The sequence below is a fragment of the Aotus nancymaae genome, unplaced genomic scaffold (genome assembly GCF_030222135.1).
Source record: "Aotus nancymaae isolate 86718 unplaced genomic scaffold, 86718_ANA_hifiasm-v0.15.2.pri h1tg000010l, whole genome shotgun sequence".
Taxonomy (NCBI): domain Eukaryota; kingdom Metazoa; phylum Chordata; class Mammalia; order Primates; family Aotidae; genus Aotus; species Aotus nancymaae.
In genome coordinates, this window is record NW_026988421.1 from 26593523 (window position 1) to 26612901 (window position 19379).

The following is a 19379-nucleotide window of genomic DNA, read 5'->3' on the forward strand; positions in this document are numbered from 1 at the left end:
TCTCTGGACAAAACTCAGAAAGAGGATGGGCAGATATGAGGTTATGTCCTCAGCTGGATGGCAATGGATCTGAGCATCTTTTGTCTTTTTTTTTTTTTTTTTTTTAATTCAAGAATGAGTTCAATAGTTCGCAACGCTCCCAGATTAGAAAATGACACTCCATGCCTCCCTCCAGCTGGACATGTGCCAAGTGATGCTGGCTAGTGTCTACTGAATCTTGCATGAACGTTAATAATGACGAAGAGATTTTAGCCAAAGTGAGGTCATATGATTTGCGAAATACTTAGTGAGAAAAATCATCCATCCCAAGGGGGGAAAGAAATTTAAAACATACACATATAAACACAGACTGATAGAAATATTTTAAGCACCTCCCAAAGGAGGGGTTTGCATGCTGAAAGACACCCCCCAGCAAGTTACCGCTAAAAACTAGATTTGTGAGTGTGTGTTTGCATGTGTGCTGTGGACTACAGACAGCTAGGAATAAATACTAAGTCTGGAAGGGTCAGAAGACCTGGAGGACTGCACGTTTTACAATATAACTAGGACCAACAACTGCAAAGTGTTCTTAGGCAGGACACTCCAGTTTCAAAGATTCTCAATAAAAGACTGCTTCCCAAAATTGATTAAGAAATAACTTTATTTTTCATATGTCAGTCCCATGACTGAAAAGACATGTTGCTCCCAAGTAGACAAGAGGCATAATCTGAAACAAAATTTCTGAAAATTTAGCTTATGAACTCATTACACTGCAAACCAGAGGAGGAACACAAAAAGCTGCAGCCAACATTTAAACCTGGCAAACATTCTACGCCAAGATTAGTAGCAGGAATGTTAAAGCTTTATCAAAACCATGTCAGCAACAGAACAGCAACCGTACAGCCATTAACTGTTGTGCCTTCAACTTAAGAAAAGCATTTAAAGTATCACCCCATTTCTTATAAAAATCATTTCTCAGAAAAGAATTGTTCACGAAAAGACTATTAGAACTGGAACGCTCTTTTTTCACTTCAGTTCTAGATTTTCTTTAATTAACAATATCTCTAGTTAATACTTGGATAGAATTTGGCTTCTCAGAAGAGTCTTTGTCATTTAAGCACAGTGTGGAATGGGAAAAGTGTGTAGTTACAAGGAAACTAGAAGAATACAAAAAATAGTCACTTCTGAAACTCGCTGATGCTCAAGAAATCAGAGACCCTTCATTGAAGTGGGTCTCATATGCCTGAGAGCTTTGTGCTTGAGGAAATATGACTTAGAGGTAGCTTTGGTTCTGGTTTATATTTAATTACAATTTGCTGTATACTGTCACAAGAGAGTTCTAATATTTTCAGCAAAGTAAAAGCACTCAACATTTTTTCCTTACCCACCCTATAGCTTCCCCACAGAAAAAGGTAAGAAAAAGCTTAATGTGACTCCACAGAGAACAGCAGCTAATTCAGCAATTCACACCCTATGGTTGTTGACAGGAGGAAAGGTGGCTGGATGCCCCAAGCTCTAGGAGCTGGATCTGCAGAAGTGTGCAGGTCTGGTGTGTTCACAACACTCAGGGAAAAGAGGGGAGGTGACTGATGAGGGTGTGTTTCATGGCATATTCTGCCACAGTAATAAAACAACCAAATCAGGAGTAGATTTGATGGTACTACTTGATTTCAAAGAAGTCTGTGCCCCTCGCCCACTCCCCACCTACACTTCATGCAAGAAAGATAGATCACTATCATCTATTTGAATACAGGACCTCAGAAGAGGTGGGCTGGTCTGAGTACAAACAGCATATTTTAGAACAAAACACTTTTTGAAAGGATTTATAAAACTTTAAGTATTAAAATGAGTGCTTTACCTCTACATACGTATCACTGTACATTCCTGCACCCACACGAACACGGTCATATTTGAAAGCACGAACACTGAATCCAAAAGGCAGTTTTAAGGGAGATCCAAGAGTTGCTACCACCTTACCCCAGCGTCAGCCATTCCAATCTCAGCCTCTCTCCTTGAGTCAATACTCTGAATGTCAAGTTGAAAGGAACAGAAAGAATCAAATATTCAGATCAAATTAACAGGCACCACAAACTAGCACAAAGAGTATCAATTAAACGATATTGGGAAAAAAAAGTCTACTGCCTGAAGTATTCACTTTTTAAAAGTCAATAAACTGAAAATTTCAAAGGAGAAAGTGGTATGAAAACCTTCCTCCCCAATCCCTCTTCAAATAAATCATTAAATACACTGGGCAACATTATACTGTTATTTTTATCATAACAATATAAACAATTTTTATCATCATCTTGAATATTACTTTATAAAGATATATATTTTAAAAGGCTTTCAAAACATTTTTCAACCCAGCATTTGAGAATAAAGCATTAAGAATTTTGTATACAGTAACACATTCATGTGATGTGTATGAATTTACAACCATACATAATATGTGTATATGTATATATATTTATATAAAAAACAAACTTGGCCAGAAGTTAAGGCTACCTACAAAGCTGTCCAATTATGCCTGTCAAAACAATTACAAAATTAAAATCGCACATGCATTTTTAAATCATCTAAACCACTGACAAAGTAAGGTTCGGCATCCAAAGTTTTCAAATTAACTGCAAGAAAGTGCTACAGACATTTACATTTTCTAAATATGAATCAGTGATACCATAAAGTTACATTTAAATTTTTCACCAGCCTCGAAAGTAACATAACTAAAAACAAGCTTTCACAATTTGGTACCTAGCACTCTTAAGAGCAAATAGGTTGAAAATCGCAGGCAGCAAGCATCATTTACAAATGTGCTGTCTCACACAGCAAAGTCCAGTTTATAATACTGTCCGACCTGACACGTGGTTGAAATTCTAAGCCTCATAAGGGACTAGGAGTGAACATTTCATTAATAATTATACACATGAGCAACCACATGATAAAGGCTTCCGGCTTTTCCCACTCAAATCAAAGTGAATGATTTAAACATGAAACAAAATAAAACCAAGATGTAAGTAGCCTCATTTCAAGATAAGGAAAAGTAATTTCTGACATTTGCCTAAATATAAAATAAAAAGTATTCTGAACAAATGCTTCTTTTAAGATTAAGTTCAGAAGATATATTTATAAATATAACTCAGAGCCTGCAGGCCTGTAACAGTTTTAAACAATTTGCTAAGATGGAGAGAAATCATTTAACCAGCTTAGGTATTATTTTAGAAAATAAACAGAGACAGCTAAATCTGTATTCCTTAAATTTCATGAGTTTTACATTTCCAATTTGCAATCTAAAAGCTACCTCTTTTTTTCATCTTTCCAAACTTTGTACGTGTATTTTAGGATGAAAATTTCTATCAAATGGCAAGAGAAGCAAAAATTCCAAAACAATAATGTTTAATTCTAAGGACGTTTTTATCCCTGGCGACCAAAAAGAAAATCCTACTTAGGACTTGACTGAAATTTAGTGTTTTAGGCACTATCTTAAGAAAATTAGCACCCTCAATTATTAGCTTATGCCTTAAAGAGGTAATTCATTTTGACAAATCACTGAAATAATTTTTCTCTTTTAAAAGAGGTTGATCCTATTTAAAGATAAAATATATTCATTTACTGAGTCAATAGCATATTTTGAGCAAATCATAGCTTTTTTATGAGAGCTGATCCACCAAAAGAAAATTATCCCAACTCCCTACAGCAGAGCTTCAACTACAGATTTAGGCATCATTGAGAAGTTAGGTCAGGTAAAAAGAATTTATTAATACTTAGTGATGTAACAGTTTTTCTTAAATAACTTCAAACATTATTTCTCCAACAGTTTTCAGGTAGCAGTGTCTAAAGAACATAATTTTTAAGATTAATACACAAAGTCACTTTAGGGAATTACCACAAGATGCTACTTTGGCAACACGGCCTAGCATCTGTCTTAGTTCATTTTCCCTTCATCTTTGCTTTCAAAAAACAAACCCAAAAAAGAAAAATGCCTAGAAGGTGAGGCAGGTGATTGTCTTCGTGAGCTATCTGATACAGACTGTGACAGAAGATGAGGAGAACAGAACTACATACTGAAAAAGCCAAACCCAAGCACAGATGCTTCCATTGTTATGATCCGGTGGAATGCAAGCTAGGAATGGGATAAAATTTGGAAATCCGGCTCTGTGTTGATGGGTTAAGGCATTCAGACTCTCCAGTCATTTTAAAGAACACTTCCTGTTCCTGTAGTTTCCTGGCAAACTCTTCTTCCAGTGTCTTAAAAACAAAGAGAAAAAGAAATTGTTATGTGCTGGTATTACATATAGAACTTATGCCGACAGCCAAGATAAAACTACTTGTCCAAAACACTTTCTTTGTGTATTATAACAAGAAGAAAAGCTTACTCGATTTTTTAAGATCATAAGCTTTCCACAGCCCTATGTGCAAGTCCAGCCTGGCCATATAAATGGACGATTTGGGTCCACTATTTGCCTTATCTATATTAGAGAACCACTTAATTCTTCTGCTGTAAAAATAGGGACAATTTGCTACGTGAAGACTAAATGTGATAATGATGTACTTACACATACTATGCACGCCAATCAATGGTACCTATTATTAACTATTATGCTTCTCCCACATGGCACTTACCCCTGCCTACTTGTTACTTTACTTATGATGCGCCTGTTTTTTCTTTCACACTAGACTATAATATAAGCTACTTAACGGTACAATCTAAACCAGAATCATTTTTACCCCCATAATACAGAGCAAAAAATAAGTGCTTGAGAAATATCAGAGGCACTGTTGTGACGTGAGTATCTGTGTCCCCTAAACCCATATAAAAACCTAATCCCTAATGTGAGGGTACTATTGATAGAAGGTGGGGCCTCTGAGAGGTGACAAGGGTGGAGCCCTCCAAATGGGATTAGTGCCTTCATGAGGGGCTAAGGAGAGTTCTTGCGCCAGGCGAGGACACAGTGAGAAGTAGGGAGTCTGTAACCCAAATGGTGGCCCTTACCAGAGCCTGACTGTGTTGGCACCCTGGTCTCAGACTCCCCAGCCTCAGTTTATGGCATTTTGTTACAGGTAACAATGGCTTTGCAGACAACTGATTCAGGGATAAGTGGTGCTGTAGAGGTACAAAGCACAGGAAAAGAAGGAAGGATATAGGAGGGGTTCTCAGAAGAGGTGAAACATGAGCTTTGTGTTGAAGGAAAGATAAGAATTTGATAAGTAGGATGTCCCCAGGCAGGCCAGACAGATGGAGACAAAACGTGGCACAAAGGCAGGAAGCTGAAGAGCTGGAGTGAGGAGTAGTGATTATACCCAAGGTTGGAACGTGGACTGGGAACAAAGTGGCTAGTGGGAGAGGAAGCTAGAAAGGGTGACTGTGACCAGGTGTGGCATTATGAAGGCTTCACAGTCAAACTAAGGCATTCATTTACATTTTGCTCTGATGAAACTGAAGATTTATCAACATCACTGTGACAGTGTCAGAGATATTCTTGAGGATAAATCCTCTGGTGATGTCAGGCAAGTGGGAAGAAAGGAAAGCGCACTTTCCTTTCTTCTAAAAGGCGCATTACAACATTCCTGAACAATGTAAGCAAGCAGGATAGCAGTGAGAAAGAAAGGAGACACATTATGAAGAGGCCAAATTAGTTGGCATCTGACTGAATGTTGGGTGTAACAGAAATGAAAAATAATTGTGGTTTCTAGCATAGATGTCAATTAAGAAAACAGGAATGTAGAGAAGAACATCTGATGGTGAGTGGGACTGCAGCAAGCGGGGAAATGTGAGAGGAAGGTGAAGGAATTGGATTCTGAGTTTGATTTTATGTCCACTGAGTTTATAGTCTTTAGTCAACAATGAACAGGTATGTAGTCATCTGTACACTGTGCCAGGAACTGTTCTAGAAACTGGGTATACATCAATAAATGAAGCAATCATGGAGCTGCTTTTAAGGAGTTTATATTTTCACAAGAGGAGACAATAAACAAATGTGTCTGGTGGCGATGAATTGTTATAAAGAAAAACAAAGAAAGGAGAGCAGGTACAGAATGTCTGGGGTTGAGTACAGGTGCTACTGATATACAGTGATCAAAAAAAAGAACCACCAGGCGGAGATGAAATGAGGAGGAACAGAACACCCAGATGGAAAATGGGCGCTTAGTGCTCAAACTGACAATAAAAACAAGAAACAATAATAGCAATAGCAACCATTCGCTGAACCATGACTATAGCTGAGGCACTGGACAACTGCTATATGAACAACACCAATTAGGTAGGTGGTATCATTCTTATTTTACAAATTAGGAAAACCAGGCCTAGAAATAAGAAGTGACAAAATTAATCAGTAAGTGTCAGTGCTGAGATCTGAACCCACATCCGTATGATTCTACAATTTGTGCTCTATATAACTGCTACCATTTAAGTTTTGGAGTTGTCCATATGCAATAGTTGAAGCCATGACTAGCGATAAAATCATCAAGGCAAATAATGTTCTTTACTAAAGGGCAAAAGTGAGAAATGTCTACATTTCAGGAAGACAAAAGGTGATAAAGAACAGACAGCTGTGTCACAAAACCCAGGTGAGAAGAGAATTTTAAGAAACAAGACTTTTAATGAGAATAGTTAGGTAAGGCCATAGGATTTGATTATTAGCAACTCACTTGTGACCACTGTCAACAAGTTCAACAGAGGTGTCCGAGGCAGATGCTAGGCTGCAAGGAGTTAAAGGAGATTTTTCACTGTTTATCATTTGTACCTTTTGAATTCTAAACTATGTGAATGTATTACCTATTCAAAAAATTTGACAATAAATACAATTTAAATTAAAAAGCCACACTATGGGCTGGGCATGGTGGCTCACGCCTGTAATCCCAGCACTTTGGGAGGCTGAGGCAGGTGGATCACCTAAGGTTAGGCATTCAAGACCAGCCTGGCCAACATGGCGAAACCCTATCTCTACTGAAAATACAAAACTTAGCCAGGTGTGGTGGTGGCGGGTGCCTGTAATCCCAGCTACTTGGGAGGCTGAGGCAGAAGAATCACTTGAACCTGGGAGGCGGAGGTTGCAGTAAGCTGAGATTGCACCACTGCACTCCAGCCTAAGCGACAGAATGAGACTCCGTCTTAAAAAAAAAACAACACACTATGAACTCATTTAGTCATTTCACTTCCTTTGGCACATAGCTACATACATATTTCTTTGACTGATTTGATGGATGGAAGAAAGGAATGGCAGAAATGTCTAGTAGGCAGGAAGCTCCCCCAAAACATAAAGGTTTAAGTTTGAGGGTAGCAAAGGGTCAGAGATCATATAGTGAGAGCAAAGACTCAGGTGAAATGGTTAGCCAGTAAGACCAGGTGAACAGGGAGTCAAGTACAAACAAGGGGTGCGGGGGAAACACCATCCCTATTTTACCAGATTTCAAGTTTACATAGAATACCAGGGCCTTTTAATATGGCTCCAATTGGCCTGTTCAGACTCAGCTGTCATGGCTTCCTTCCCTCCTTTTCTTCCTCCCTAATGCCTACACACCGGCACACACCCCCTCTTATACTCCAATGATAGAGAACGATGTGCAATTCTCTATACGATTCTTTTTCACTCATTCTCTTCTCTCTACTCAAATTGTTCTATTCCACTCCAATCAGCCCAGCCTCCTAGTAAGCTCTTACTCCTCCTTCTTCAAGACTCACTTGGCTTGCAAAGCATCTCCTCTTGGAAGACCTTCTCTGACTTACCCAGGCAGACTGAAGCTCTCCTCCTCTGCTTATACATTCTGTTCCTTTCCCCTGTATCTTGTACTTACCACCTTCAGAGCAATGACCCTACCAATTCATAACTGCTTGTCACTAGATTCTGAACCTTTTGTCTTTTCATCTCTATGTTTCCTGCCCCTGTCACTGTACCTGACATATAGTAGGTAAAGAGCCAATAAATGGGTAGAAGGATGAGTATACACATACCATTTTAAAGCTTTTAAAATTACCTTTTTCCTAGGTCTCAATTTCTCTCTCCACTCCTTTAATTCTTGGCTATGTTCTTCATCTAATTCCTTCAGTTTCTGAGTCTCATGCTCAACCAACAAGTGGCATTTTTCATTCTGAAAATAAAGTTTGGATTTAAAAAAAATTCAGATCAACTAAGCAATTTTTCACAAATACAATTACCTTCCAAAATAATAAATTACTCATCAAATATCATGCTATTACTGAGATTCAAGTTTTCCTCTATAAAAATCAAGGGCCACTAATTAGGAAATGAATCACAGCTTCATTTTTACAAGTTTAGAAGCTAGATCTATTACATACCATACAAAAAGAACTAGCTTGAACTTTTGTTTCTCCTTTCTAGGATGATTTGCTCATAAAAGTGACACTACAGAAGGCAGCTTGCATACATTTTACCCATGAGTACAGAACGTGGGATCCGGTACTAAAGGGTGGGCCTAACAGATCTACTGTTCTAATAGATCTGTTGGCCTATTAGGCCAATCTATTAGGATCTGTTCTACTCTAGTAAATTAAGCAAATATATAGTTGCCCACATTTATACACTACTCTGAAATCTTAAACATTTTAGATGGGCTGTACACTCTATGTAAGGTCCTAAATCAGCCCTCAAGTAACTTTTAAATTTCCTAGGAGAAAAATTCCCATAAACTTATCATTTATTTCAAAAATCTGGAAGAAAATAAATTATTTTCCTCTAAATTGAAAAGAAACTTTAAATTCAGAATCTGACAAAGAAAGTCAGAATATAACAAAACTGTCTACATCACTTTGAAACTCTCCATATCTTCTTGTAAAATATACTAAAAACCATACTCAATACTGTTTTTGAAAGACTCAATTTCTTAGGTTACAATTTAACTTCATATTTACATTAATCATGGTTATATATAATCTACACAAGTGCCTATGACACTAAACTAATCTTCATTTGGATCTATACAAAAAACAGAACCTTTCAACACCAGCATGCTCGTAAGTAAGGTGCAGTTGACTTTGGCTAGCTACTGGTCTCTCAAAACCAGCCACGCGTGCTGCCAAATCCTAGAGCTTTGCTGTGGGGCTTCTGTATCTGACCTGCAGCTGATGCAGTTCGCGGACATTGGCTTCACACTGCAACTGAAGATCCCGCATTTGATTCTCATGTTTTTGATGCTGAGCCATTCTCTCATTTTTCTGCCTCTTTTCTTCTTGTGCAGCAAACTATAAATAAGAAAAAAAGATAAATTACAGTTAAGAAGCATGTGATTTCTATATATTCTGAAGATATGAAGAAACTTAACAAAACAAGGCACAATAAACCGAAGCTACAAGTAATAATATGCTGTGACTCAAACCTGGAGTCTACATCACAGCTTCGGGGGGAGTGGGAACTTCTGATTAAAACCTTGATCCTCCTATCTGCTTAGTGATCTGAGTTAATTTGTGTGTGTGATCGTGACTGCAGAAGTATCACGGTGAGGCCATATGTCTTGACTTGAAAAGTTGTCCAAGTCATGTCATTCCCAGGGCTGGTCTTAGGATCAGTCTACCTCAGGAGTTGACCACCATCCAGGGGAAGACTAATTGGTATGTGCCGTATATCTAGCGCCAGCCTGCAGAGTTAAAGTGAACATCAACAAGCCTAAGGTGGCTCTAAATGTTTAGAAAGAAAGGAATCAGTGGCACTTCTAAAGGTCATTCAAAACTTTAAAATCTAAAAGAGTAGAGAATAATTTGCATATTTACCTGTTTAATTTTATCACGGTCCTGATCTGGTGTGGCTGTTGAGTTAATTCTCAAACTTTTCTTAAACATGGCCATTCGAGTCTTGGCTTCACTGCGCTGAATCTTGGGCAGTCTTGCTCTTTCTTGAGTCTGTCTGTTTTTCAATTCTTCAATAAGTCGTTGATTGTAACGCTGCATTTGCTCTGTTTCCTAAGAGAGTTTTACATAGAATCCAGTGATACAGAAAAATTAGTCAGTACCAATATGCATATTCAAATATGTCACTTTGTTGTTGTTTCCTATAATTACTCCCTCCCTTGTTGCAGTGACCAGCAAAATACTAGGCAAAAAATAACTTTTCATAAGAAGTTAGGTCACGTCTGGTGGCTCACACTTGTAATTCCAGCACTTTGGGAGGCTGACATAGGAGGATCACTTGAGCCTAGAAGTTTGAGACCAGCTGTGCAACATAGTTAGACCCTGTCTCTACAAAAAAAAAATTTTTTTTAATTAGCAGGGCATAGTGGTACATGAATGTACTTGGGAGGCTGAGGTAGGAGATCCCTTGAACTCAGGAGTTCGAGGTTAAGTGAGCCCTGTTTGAATGCCACTGTACTCCAGCCCAGGTGACAGAGCAAGACTCAAAAGAATAAAAAGAAAAGAAAGTTATTAGTGATGAGAGTCTTATATTGAACTCTTTTGATAAGTACAAGGAGTCCATATTTTAAGACATTTGAACCACAAATGGAGCCAAAATAGCTACCTTTGAGAGCCAAGATGAAGATAACAATGTGTAAAAACATTTTTATGCATTGAAATTAGTCATTTACTCATAATTTGTAGAAAAGAAGTTTGCAGTCATTATCAAGATACAATTAATTACTCCAAACTTCATCCAAGAAATTGTAGGATAAAAGGCAGAAAGGAAATGTAAAATTCATTATCTAAGAAATGAAAGCTTCAAAACTAAACAGGTTTGCAAACTTTAAAACAAACAAAAAAATGAATAAATTTTCCTTTCATTAACCTTCTCATGGCGCTTAAGCAGCTGATGTCTTTGCATGAAATATTGATCCTTAAGTTGTTGTTTGAGCAGCTGGTGTTTTTCTTGTAAGTGTCGTTCTTCAAGCTCCCAAATTGCAGCTTCTCGAGCTAGAAGACAGCAGTTTTCAAAACGTCACTTTGCTCTTTTTTACTAATGTACTTTGCTTTTCATTTTAATATTTACATAAAAGTATTCTATATACACTAACTTATTGACATTCTGAGCTGTAAGTGAAATTTTAACCAATGCAAGACAGTATCTATTGTCTCTTTTCATTCTGTTCTAATGTCATTTACACAGAGAATGTCCTACCATGAACACCAAAATTCTATATAACCTTTCTTAATTAAAAAAAAAAAAAAAAAAAAATAAGCTAATTTGTTAGGGGAAATAAGTACCTTAAATGCCATTCTAACACGAAGCCATTAGGTATACTAACAACTATAAGCATAATGAGTACACAAAATTCTTCAGCTATATTTCCAGCATCATTTGGGCAAGAAGAAATTTTAAGAGTTATATGTTTATGTTCACTTCTACTGTCATAAAGGAATTCTACATTTGCAGTATTTCTTATTTTTAAAAAAGTTACCTCTCATGAGCTGTTGCTTGTTATTCAGGCACTCTCTCTCAATGTTAGCTAACTCTGCCTTCTGCTGCTGGATGATCTTTTTCAGAAAGCCATCTAATTCTTGTTGTTGTTTCTGAACAAACTCTTGTTCCTATTAGACACAGTTAATCATCAGTTAATAAGTATCTAATGAACTAAATATCCATTTATCTATATGACTGCATATATTAGTGGTTAATAAGATTTCTAAACCATGTTTGCAAAGTTAGCTGAATTTTAAAATCACCAAAATTATACAGCACAAATGTAATTGTATTAATCACCCAATTCAGCCCAAGAAAAAAGCATTAGAATACATAATATTCTAAACTCACTACTAAGAATAAAATACATACAGAATAAACATATAGCCTACTCATAAAGTGCCCTATACACTAGCATCTTTGAGAGAACAATAAATTTGCAGCTTCTAAAACTGATTACTCACTCCACTATGGTGTGACTAAAACAAGGATAAATAAGAAATACCCTTTAGTTGCTAGGCGAGGTGGCTCATGCCTGTAATCCCAGTACTTTGGGAGGCCAAAGGGGGGGGGGCACGAGGGGGGGCAGGAGGGTTCTCTTGAGGTCAGGAGTTCGAGACCAGCCTGACCAACATGGCAAAACCCTGTCTCTACTAAAAATACAAAATTAGCCAGGCATGGTAGCGCATGCCTGTAATCCCAGCTACTCGGGAAGCTACGGCAGGAGAACTGCTTGAACCCAGAGGGCAGAGGTTGCAGTGAGCCGAGATCGTGCCACTGCACTCCAACCTGGGTGATGGAGCGAGACTTTGTCTCAAAAAAAAAAAGAAAGAAAAAAGAAATGCCCTGTAGGAAGAAAGGCAATTAAGAGCTAATAGGTAAAACAGATACCAGAATGTGGGGAACTAAAGATGAAGAATTTTAGGAGATAAATTTTAGTAAGAAATACCATGGCTATCCTAACAGAAGATAGTTTATGTATCTACAGCATGTGCCTAAAAAGAATAATAATAGTGTGAGGACTTAATGAGAAATAATGCATTGCTAGAGAAATGTAAACTGGGGATAGGAAATTGAGTTACATACTATAAATCTATCAAGAAAATTTGTGTAATCACAGAATTCTACAAACATGTTTGGGATTCACTAATTCATTGAGCAAATATTTATTGAGTACATACTATCTGCCCAAATATCAAATTTCTGCTTTAGAAAAACATCCTTCAATTATTGTATATATAAAAAAAAAGGAAATGTTAAAGTGACTTAATAGTCTTTCTGCTAGAATCATACATTTACAGAAGAAAAGGAATAACATCCAAATTGAAGAAACGTGAAGTTGGATCTCTCCATCCCTCTCTTGGCAGTTATAGCAGGTGGCGATTAGCTCAAGGACTATTCAATCAATTTTTGTGTGGATTTAGAATTTAGAATTGAAGCAGAACTTCACTTGTAATCCCCTCTCTTGCACATCCTCAAGATCAAAACCTAAGATGCATTTGAAACTACTCTCGAGGCCTTATGATGAGGTCTGGATCACTGCCGGGCAGCTCCTCAATGCACAGAGAGTCTTACTCTGCTCCTCAGGATGGCTGCCTTGCTACCATCCTGAATCTCTGGAGGTGATACAGTTTGTGCCTGAGAGTGAACTAATTTGGTGTCATAAATGCTGCTGTCTCATCTGCATCATCATTTGTATTTTAGCATAAATACATATATAGTAGCAGAAAGAAAAGACTAATGAATGCCTCTATAAAATACAATTACCAACTTGGCTATAGTCACCTGTAAAATTTTATCATTAAAGCAGTATCATTGAAAAAATTTTCAAAGAATATTTAAATTCCACTATCTAGAATAAGGACTTTTGAATTTTACGTAAAGAGATGAGAAATCTCCAAGCCTATCTTTTAAGTAGTTACAGAAAGTTGCTCAAGCTTTTCTTTTTCCTACCAACTATTTGCAGTAAAAATTAAAGTTTCTCTAATTTCAATTATAAAATTTCTATATAGAAATTTGTTCAATAAACAATGTAACCTGCAAAAATTTCAAAGGGTTTTCTTTTGTTCAACATTTTTATCATTGGTTTACATACAGGATTTAAAAAAAAAAATCTGTGTAGATACAAACAATGGGTCTAAATTAACTAGCATAAATATAAATCTTACATTTAAGGCACAAAAAAAAATCAAATGCAAAAGTGAAGGACAGGGTGAATAAATATTTATGGGAAAATGAAAAAGGTAAATATAAGCCAATGTCACTAAAACAGTAAATGTAATTTCTCATCTATGCAATTTTTGTTCATATTACTATATTTATGTCTAAATTAAGCACGTTCAATTCAAAGAAAACCTTTATTAAGCACTTAGTAAATGCTGAGCACTATACTACTTAGAAGGTTACTAAAATTAATGAAAGATAGTTCTGACTTCAAGAAGCTTCAGTCAATTGGTCCCAAGTATCAACAGCCTCAGTCTCAGACCACATAAAGAGCAGTGGATGCCTTCCCTTAGTATCACATTTTTAAAAGTTCAAGAGTAAACCACAGAAAACTCAAAGCTGGGAATAAAGGGTTCAGAAAACATGCCTCACAAAGACTGCCTGACAGAACTAGAGAAGTGTTCCTTAAAGCGGCTAACTCATAAGAGGTAAAGAAGCGCTATGACTGTTCTATATACTGAATTAGGTAGTACTAGCACTGTGTGGCTCCAGAAAATAAGATAGGGATCAACAGGTAAAAGTCAAGATAGGCAGATATAAGTCCAATGTATACAAGCCCTAACAATTAGAGTTAGCAAAAAACCCCAGCTGCCTTACAGAGCTATGGATATGAATAATTAAGCAAAATCTAGATGACTATGTAGTCAGATACTGTTTAAAGGATTTTTTATATTAAAGCTAAAAATTATCTGAAAAGGTCCCTTACACACTAAATCAATATATTTCATTACCTCAAAACAAAATGTTGTTATTACATATTCACTAAATTTCCTAACTTCAAAAGCCAAACACAGTAACATTCACAATGGAATTTATAATTAGAAATTACTTTCAGGTACAAAAAGAGTGCTCACATTTCAAAAAGATTACACAAACTACATTCACCTAAAAAAAATAACAGATGAACTTAATCACTTTGATTAACAAATAAAAGACAACAACAAAAGAACCCAAACTATTAAGGCCAAAAATCATTTTTAAAAATAAAGACATAAATTGTAAAATGAGTGCCCTTTAAAAGTATAAGTTTTAAATTTAGATAATCAATTTTATCATATTAATCAGATAACTGTAAACATTAAAAATACAACTTTGGGTTCTAGAAAACTGTAAGAAAGGGTTATGACATATTGGGCTATTTGTATAGAATTTAATCATTTTAACTAAAAAGAAAGGTTAAAAATGGTAATGATCAGAAAAGTGACCATAATTCATAATTTCTCCCTCTCCTTTTAAAAATCAATGTTTTGCTTACTCTCTTAGAAAACTGTAAAAAGAGTCAAACAGCTGCCAATAATAAAAAATAAGTTTAATTTCAGGAGAGGAAAAAGGAGGGGTTGAAATCAAGCTGTATTCTATCTACTGTTGTATATATCAAACATCACAAACAAAAATTATAGTGTTAAATGAGCTAGTTATTTCCCTATGGAAACTGCAAGAAAGAATACAGCTTGGAATTTCAGACTTGACTTAAAACTACAATAAAGAGAATAGCAACTCACTATTCTTTATTGACTACTTGAATCAATGGAAAATAGAGTTAAATGGAATGAAAATCACTACTTTTAACATGGCTTTTCTGACCATATCCATAATTAAAACATCTACACAAACATATATGCAATCAAAATGGCACTTCACACAAAAATAAAAATCTAATCACAGCATTCAATTTCTCACATGTGCAAAGCTTGTACTATTGAAAGGATATTTTATTTTTCTGAAAAATATAGAAATCTCAAATTAGAATTTGTGGTGGGGCAGACAGAAAAAAGAACACTGTTAAAAGTGCTCTAGTTCCAGCTCTACCCTTAATCTCTTATGTGACTTGAGGCAGATCACAGTCTTCTGTGCCTCAATTTCTTCATCTGTAAAATGGTTATTCAACTCTATCCCTATATTAGGGTGGTGGCTGTGAGAATCAAATGTGAAAACTCTGAAGAATACGGTACTCTAAAGTCAGGTTATTACTATTATTGTCATTACAAACATTATCATCTATCAATCATCCAGATTTTGGCAAATGAAGCCAGCAATGAAAAGGCACATGTGAGTCAAAGAAAAGGCAGGTAAAACGGAGAAGCCATCCTCCCACTGGCACGTGGGACTTACGTCCTGCATTTGGGCGTTGAAGACAGCACAAGATGACAACTGAAAAGACTGAATCATGACCTGAGCAACACCCTGCGGATCAAAATAGAATGCACCTCCCAGGTAAGAACATATCTGAATGACTTTTTGTAAATGGAAAGAATAATTATACAAATGCGAGTTTCTTGAGGCTGGAACAAGTCACTTAACAGAGGAACCTCCTTCTCATGTGTAAAATGAAGGATTTGAACTAGATCAGTGGTTTCCAAACTGTAGTGTGTTGCTGTTGTTTTTTAAACCAGTAGAACCCCCTTTTTAAAACTCAACCCAAAAAATCCCAGTTTACAAAACACAGCAAGAGTGGTGGGCTGCTTTAGTTGAAGCAGAAGCAGGGAATTACAGCCCAGACTTCTTGCCTTCTTAGGGACTCCCAAAGTTGCTTCTTCCAAACTCAAAAGTTCCTGTGCGTATAGTTTGAAAACCACTGGACTTAAATGATAAGATATATTCTAGCTCCATAACTGTATGACCATTACTTATGAATTCTCAAAAAAAAGTTTGAAATAGACTGTAAAGTTATAAAGCTTTTGCACCTTCACTTAAAGCAGTAGATAAAAATACTTTTAAAATTTGTAATATTACTAAATTTCTCATTAGGTTTACTGAAGGAATTTATGATTACTTTCAGCTCTACTCAGAAAATACAGGCCAGTTCCCAAAATTATATGAAAATCAACGTCTTATTAAAACATAGGATTGCCTAATTCATTCAACACTAATTCTCAGTTTCAACTTTAGAATTTGATATATGGCCTTTGGATTTAATGAAAGTCTATGTTCCTTTATAAGGCAAAAACCATGTTGTTCTAATCTGGTTTGAAATCCAAATTAACCAAAAGTACATGTGTGGCCAGCAAGAACTTCCTCTTTACTTGTTAACAAGACATGGCCAAGAACCACTGGGTCAAGCTGATCAGAGTTTAAGTTGCAGCACAGAGTAGGTAGCTTAAATATGAGAGGCAGTGTGATGCAGTGAATTAGCGTGTGAAACATGTACCCAAACTTATCCGGATGAGAATCCTGGCTCTACCACTACCCAAGTGACCTTGAGAGGGTCACTCAACCTTTCTGTGCTTTAGTTCCCTCAACTCTAAAATAAGGAAAGACTACCTCAAGAGTAATAACTCAGATTAAACAAGCTCATGTGCATAAAGCATTCAGAACAATGCCTGACACACGGCAAATACTGTGTCTGCTATTAACCACCTTAAACTAGGAATCCCCCCATCAGGCCAAGACAAAATGTTTCAATGGCTCATAGCAAGAAAAAAACAAAAGCAAACTACATTTATTCAGACAAGCTAGTTTTATTTAAGTTTTAAATTCTAATATTATATTTTCCTTATTTTTATTTTCCTCATTAAAAATATTCTCTCCTGGGCCGGGCGCGGTGGCTCACGCCTATAATCCCAGCACTTTGGGAGGCCAAGGCGGGTGGATCACAAGGTCAAGAGATCGAGACCATCCTGGTCAACAAGGTGAAACTCCGTCTCTATTAAAAAATACAAAAATTAGCTGGGCATGGTGGCGCGCGCCTGTAGTCCCAGTTACTCGGGAGGCTGAGGCAGGAGAATTGCCGGAACCCAGGAGGCGGAGGTTGTGGTGAGCCGAGATCGTGCCATTGCACTCCAGCCTGGGTAACAAAAGCGAAACTCTGTCTCAAAAAAAAAAAAAATTCTCTCCTTTGAAATGATGGTGACAAGTAAATAGCAGTTTTAAAATATCTTTACTTAGCAAAATTTAAAAAAAAAAATTTCAATGGCAGTGCATGTCATGGTCGCCAGTGGTTTTTATTGTTTCTATGTTTCTTTTTATAGGTCTATAAAATCCAGAAGTCTGGGAACCACTTGTTAAATCAGATAAAACAACATTAAAAAGATAATCCAAAGAACAATACATGATCCACATCTCTTCTTCCTTTCACTGACTTATGTAATAGAAAACTGAGCTCATTTATCCTTGCCTCCAGGCTTAGTATAAATTTAATCAGAAGATTCACCTTCCTTCATATAAAAGACTTTGTCATATGAGATAACTCTAGAAAATTCTGTTAAAAATACTAATTTATCTCACTTTGTAAAGAATTTATCCACCTTACGACAAGGCTCAACTTTATCATAGCCTAGGTTAAGTTGCTTTAAAGTTGCTTTCTACAGGTAAAAACAGTCTATTTGTTTAAATGCTAGATTCTGAACCAAAAAGAACAACAAGGTACTTAATATTTAAAATCTGGTCTTAAAGTTGCTTAGGTTTTCAAGCTTAAAAGTAATAAATGTTTGAGTTACCATTTAAAGTTACCATTTGCCATTTTTCTTCTAACTGAACTTTATAGAAATAATGGCCTTTTAATAGGCATACTTTTTGTAAGCACAAAGCTTATATACCATTCTCTATTTTTACGTCCTAAAAGTTTTCTATCAAACATTGGCATTACTATCTAAAAATATAAGCTCCCATCAAGATTAAAATCAGGTAACAGTGGTTTATACATTCATATACTTGTTTATTTCATCTGGAGTCGAATTTCTAAACATTTCACTTAATTTCATATTAGCAACTTAAATGTCACCATTAGTATGAATTTAGTATTAAATAAAGAAGATCCCAGGAGTTTTTGAATGGGGAGAAGTCAGCATCATGAAAAAATAACACTTAAAATTTACCCTTTCAACCACGGTTTATTGAGCTGTGAGAAAATGGTGCTTTCTGTTTTTAGTAGCATTAAGCTGCTGCTGTTACCTGAGCATGCTGGCTTTGTGCAAGCTCCTCTTTCCTGCGTTTCATGAGCTCTTTTCTCAGCTCTTTGGGTGCTTTCTCCACTTCATTTATAACCTACAGTGTATAAGCATGCAGGAGGTGGGGAAATAATACTTTCTCCACAGCAAGCATTTATGTGAGCAGATAAGCTACAAGTCAAATATTAAAGTTGTTAAAAAGTTCCTTTCAACATGCGTTAGCATAGGTGTTAGTCTGGTGAAAAAGAATGAAAGAATAGAACATGCATAATCTCAGTGCAGAAAGGGACATTACACCACACAAAGGTTAATCAGTTGCTAAATATCCCTATACATCATTCTCTCTCTTAAAGGTCCAAAGACAACCAGCAAAGAATTACTTGCAGTACTGATGATAAACTAAGGTGATAAATTCAACTGACCTTGTTGAAAGATCATAAAATTATAAACGTATCTACTGACATAGCTGGAAATATTGAACATAAGGAAAGCTAATGCCATTTATAAAAGTGTAAAATTTCATAATTGGCTTGATCATACTAAAGAAATAATGCTAAATAAAATCTACTTAATGAGGCCAAAAACAGAAAAGCAAGTTTTAGAATACACAAAGGAGAAATAAATGGACACTAAGTTTTTTCATAAACACACCATTTTATACATGGTGTGGTAAAAATAAATGTATCTGATGATCTTGTGTAGGATTAGAATAACAGTCCCCTTTGCTGACAAGTTAAGCCAAGCCTGTCAACTTAAAAATTGGTAATATAAGCACTCTTAAAGTAACAGTTTAGTAAGCTATGATTTATTATAGCAGGTAAAATATAGGATGAAGTATATTTTAGAGCTCCTTCTTTTAATCATTTCAAAATCCTAGAAGTATATTCATCTAACAATAGATCTGTAATCCAACTATGAAAAACAATCATGTATTTACTAGTAGAAGCACCAA

At 36.1% G+C, this 19379-nt stretch overlaps 1 protein-coding gene across 3 annotated transcripts in view; it reads right to left on the bottom strand.

Moving 5' to 3' along the window:
- Positions 1–622: 622 nt before the first annotated feature.
- The window catches only part of SLK (STE20 like kinase), a 62283-nt gene continuing 43526 nt past the window's right edge, over positions 623–19379 (bottom strand). For 2 of the 3 annotated variants that reach the window (XM_012439541.2, XM_064373908.1), the window contains 7 exons: positions 18432–18524; positions 11317–11446; positions 10707–10831; positions 9701–9889; positions 9050–9175; positions 7951–8064; positions 623–4224 (listed from right to left, as the gene is read on the bottom strand). In XM_012439541.2, coding sequence (XP_012294964.1) covers positions 4078–4224; positions 7951–8064; positions 9050–9175; positions 9701–9889; positions 10707–10831; positions 11317–11446; positions 18432–18524 — 924 coding nt within the window. In that variant the 3' untranslated portion in view covers positions 623–4077. The remainder of the gene's footprint in view (positions 4225–7950; positions 8065–9049; positions 9176–9700; positions 9890–10706; positions 10832–11316; positions 11447–18431; positions 18525–19379) is intronic. The other variant, XM_012439542.2, reaches the window with a different exon arrangement.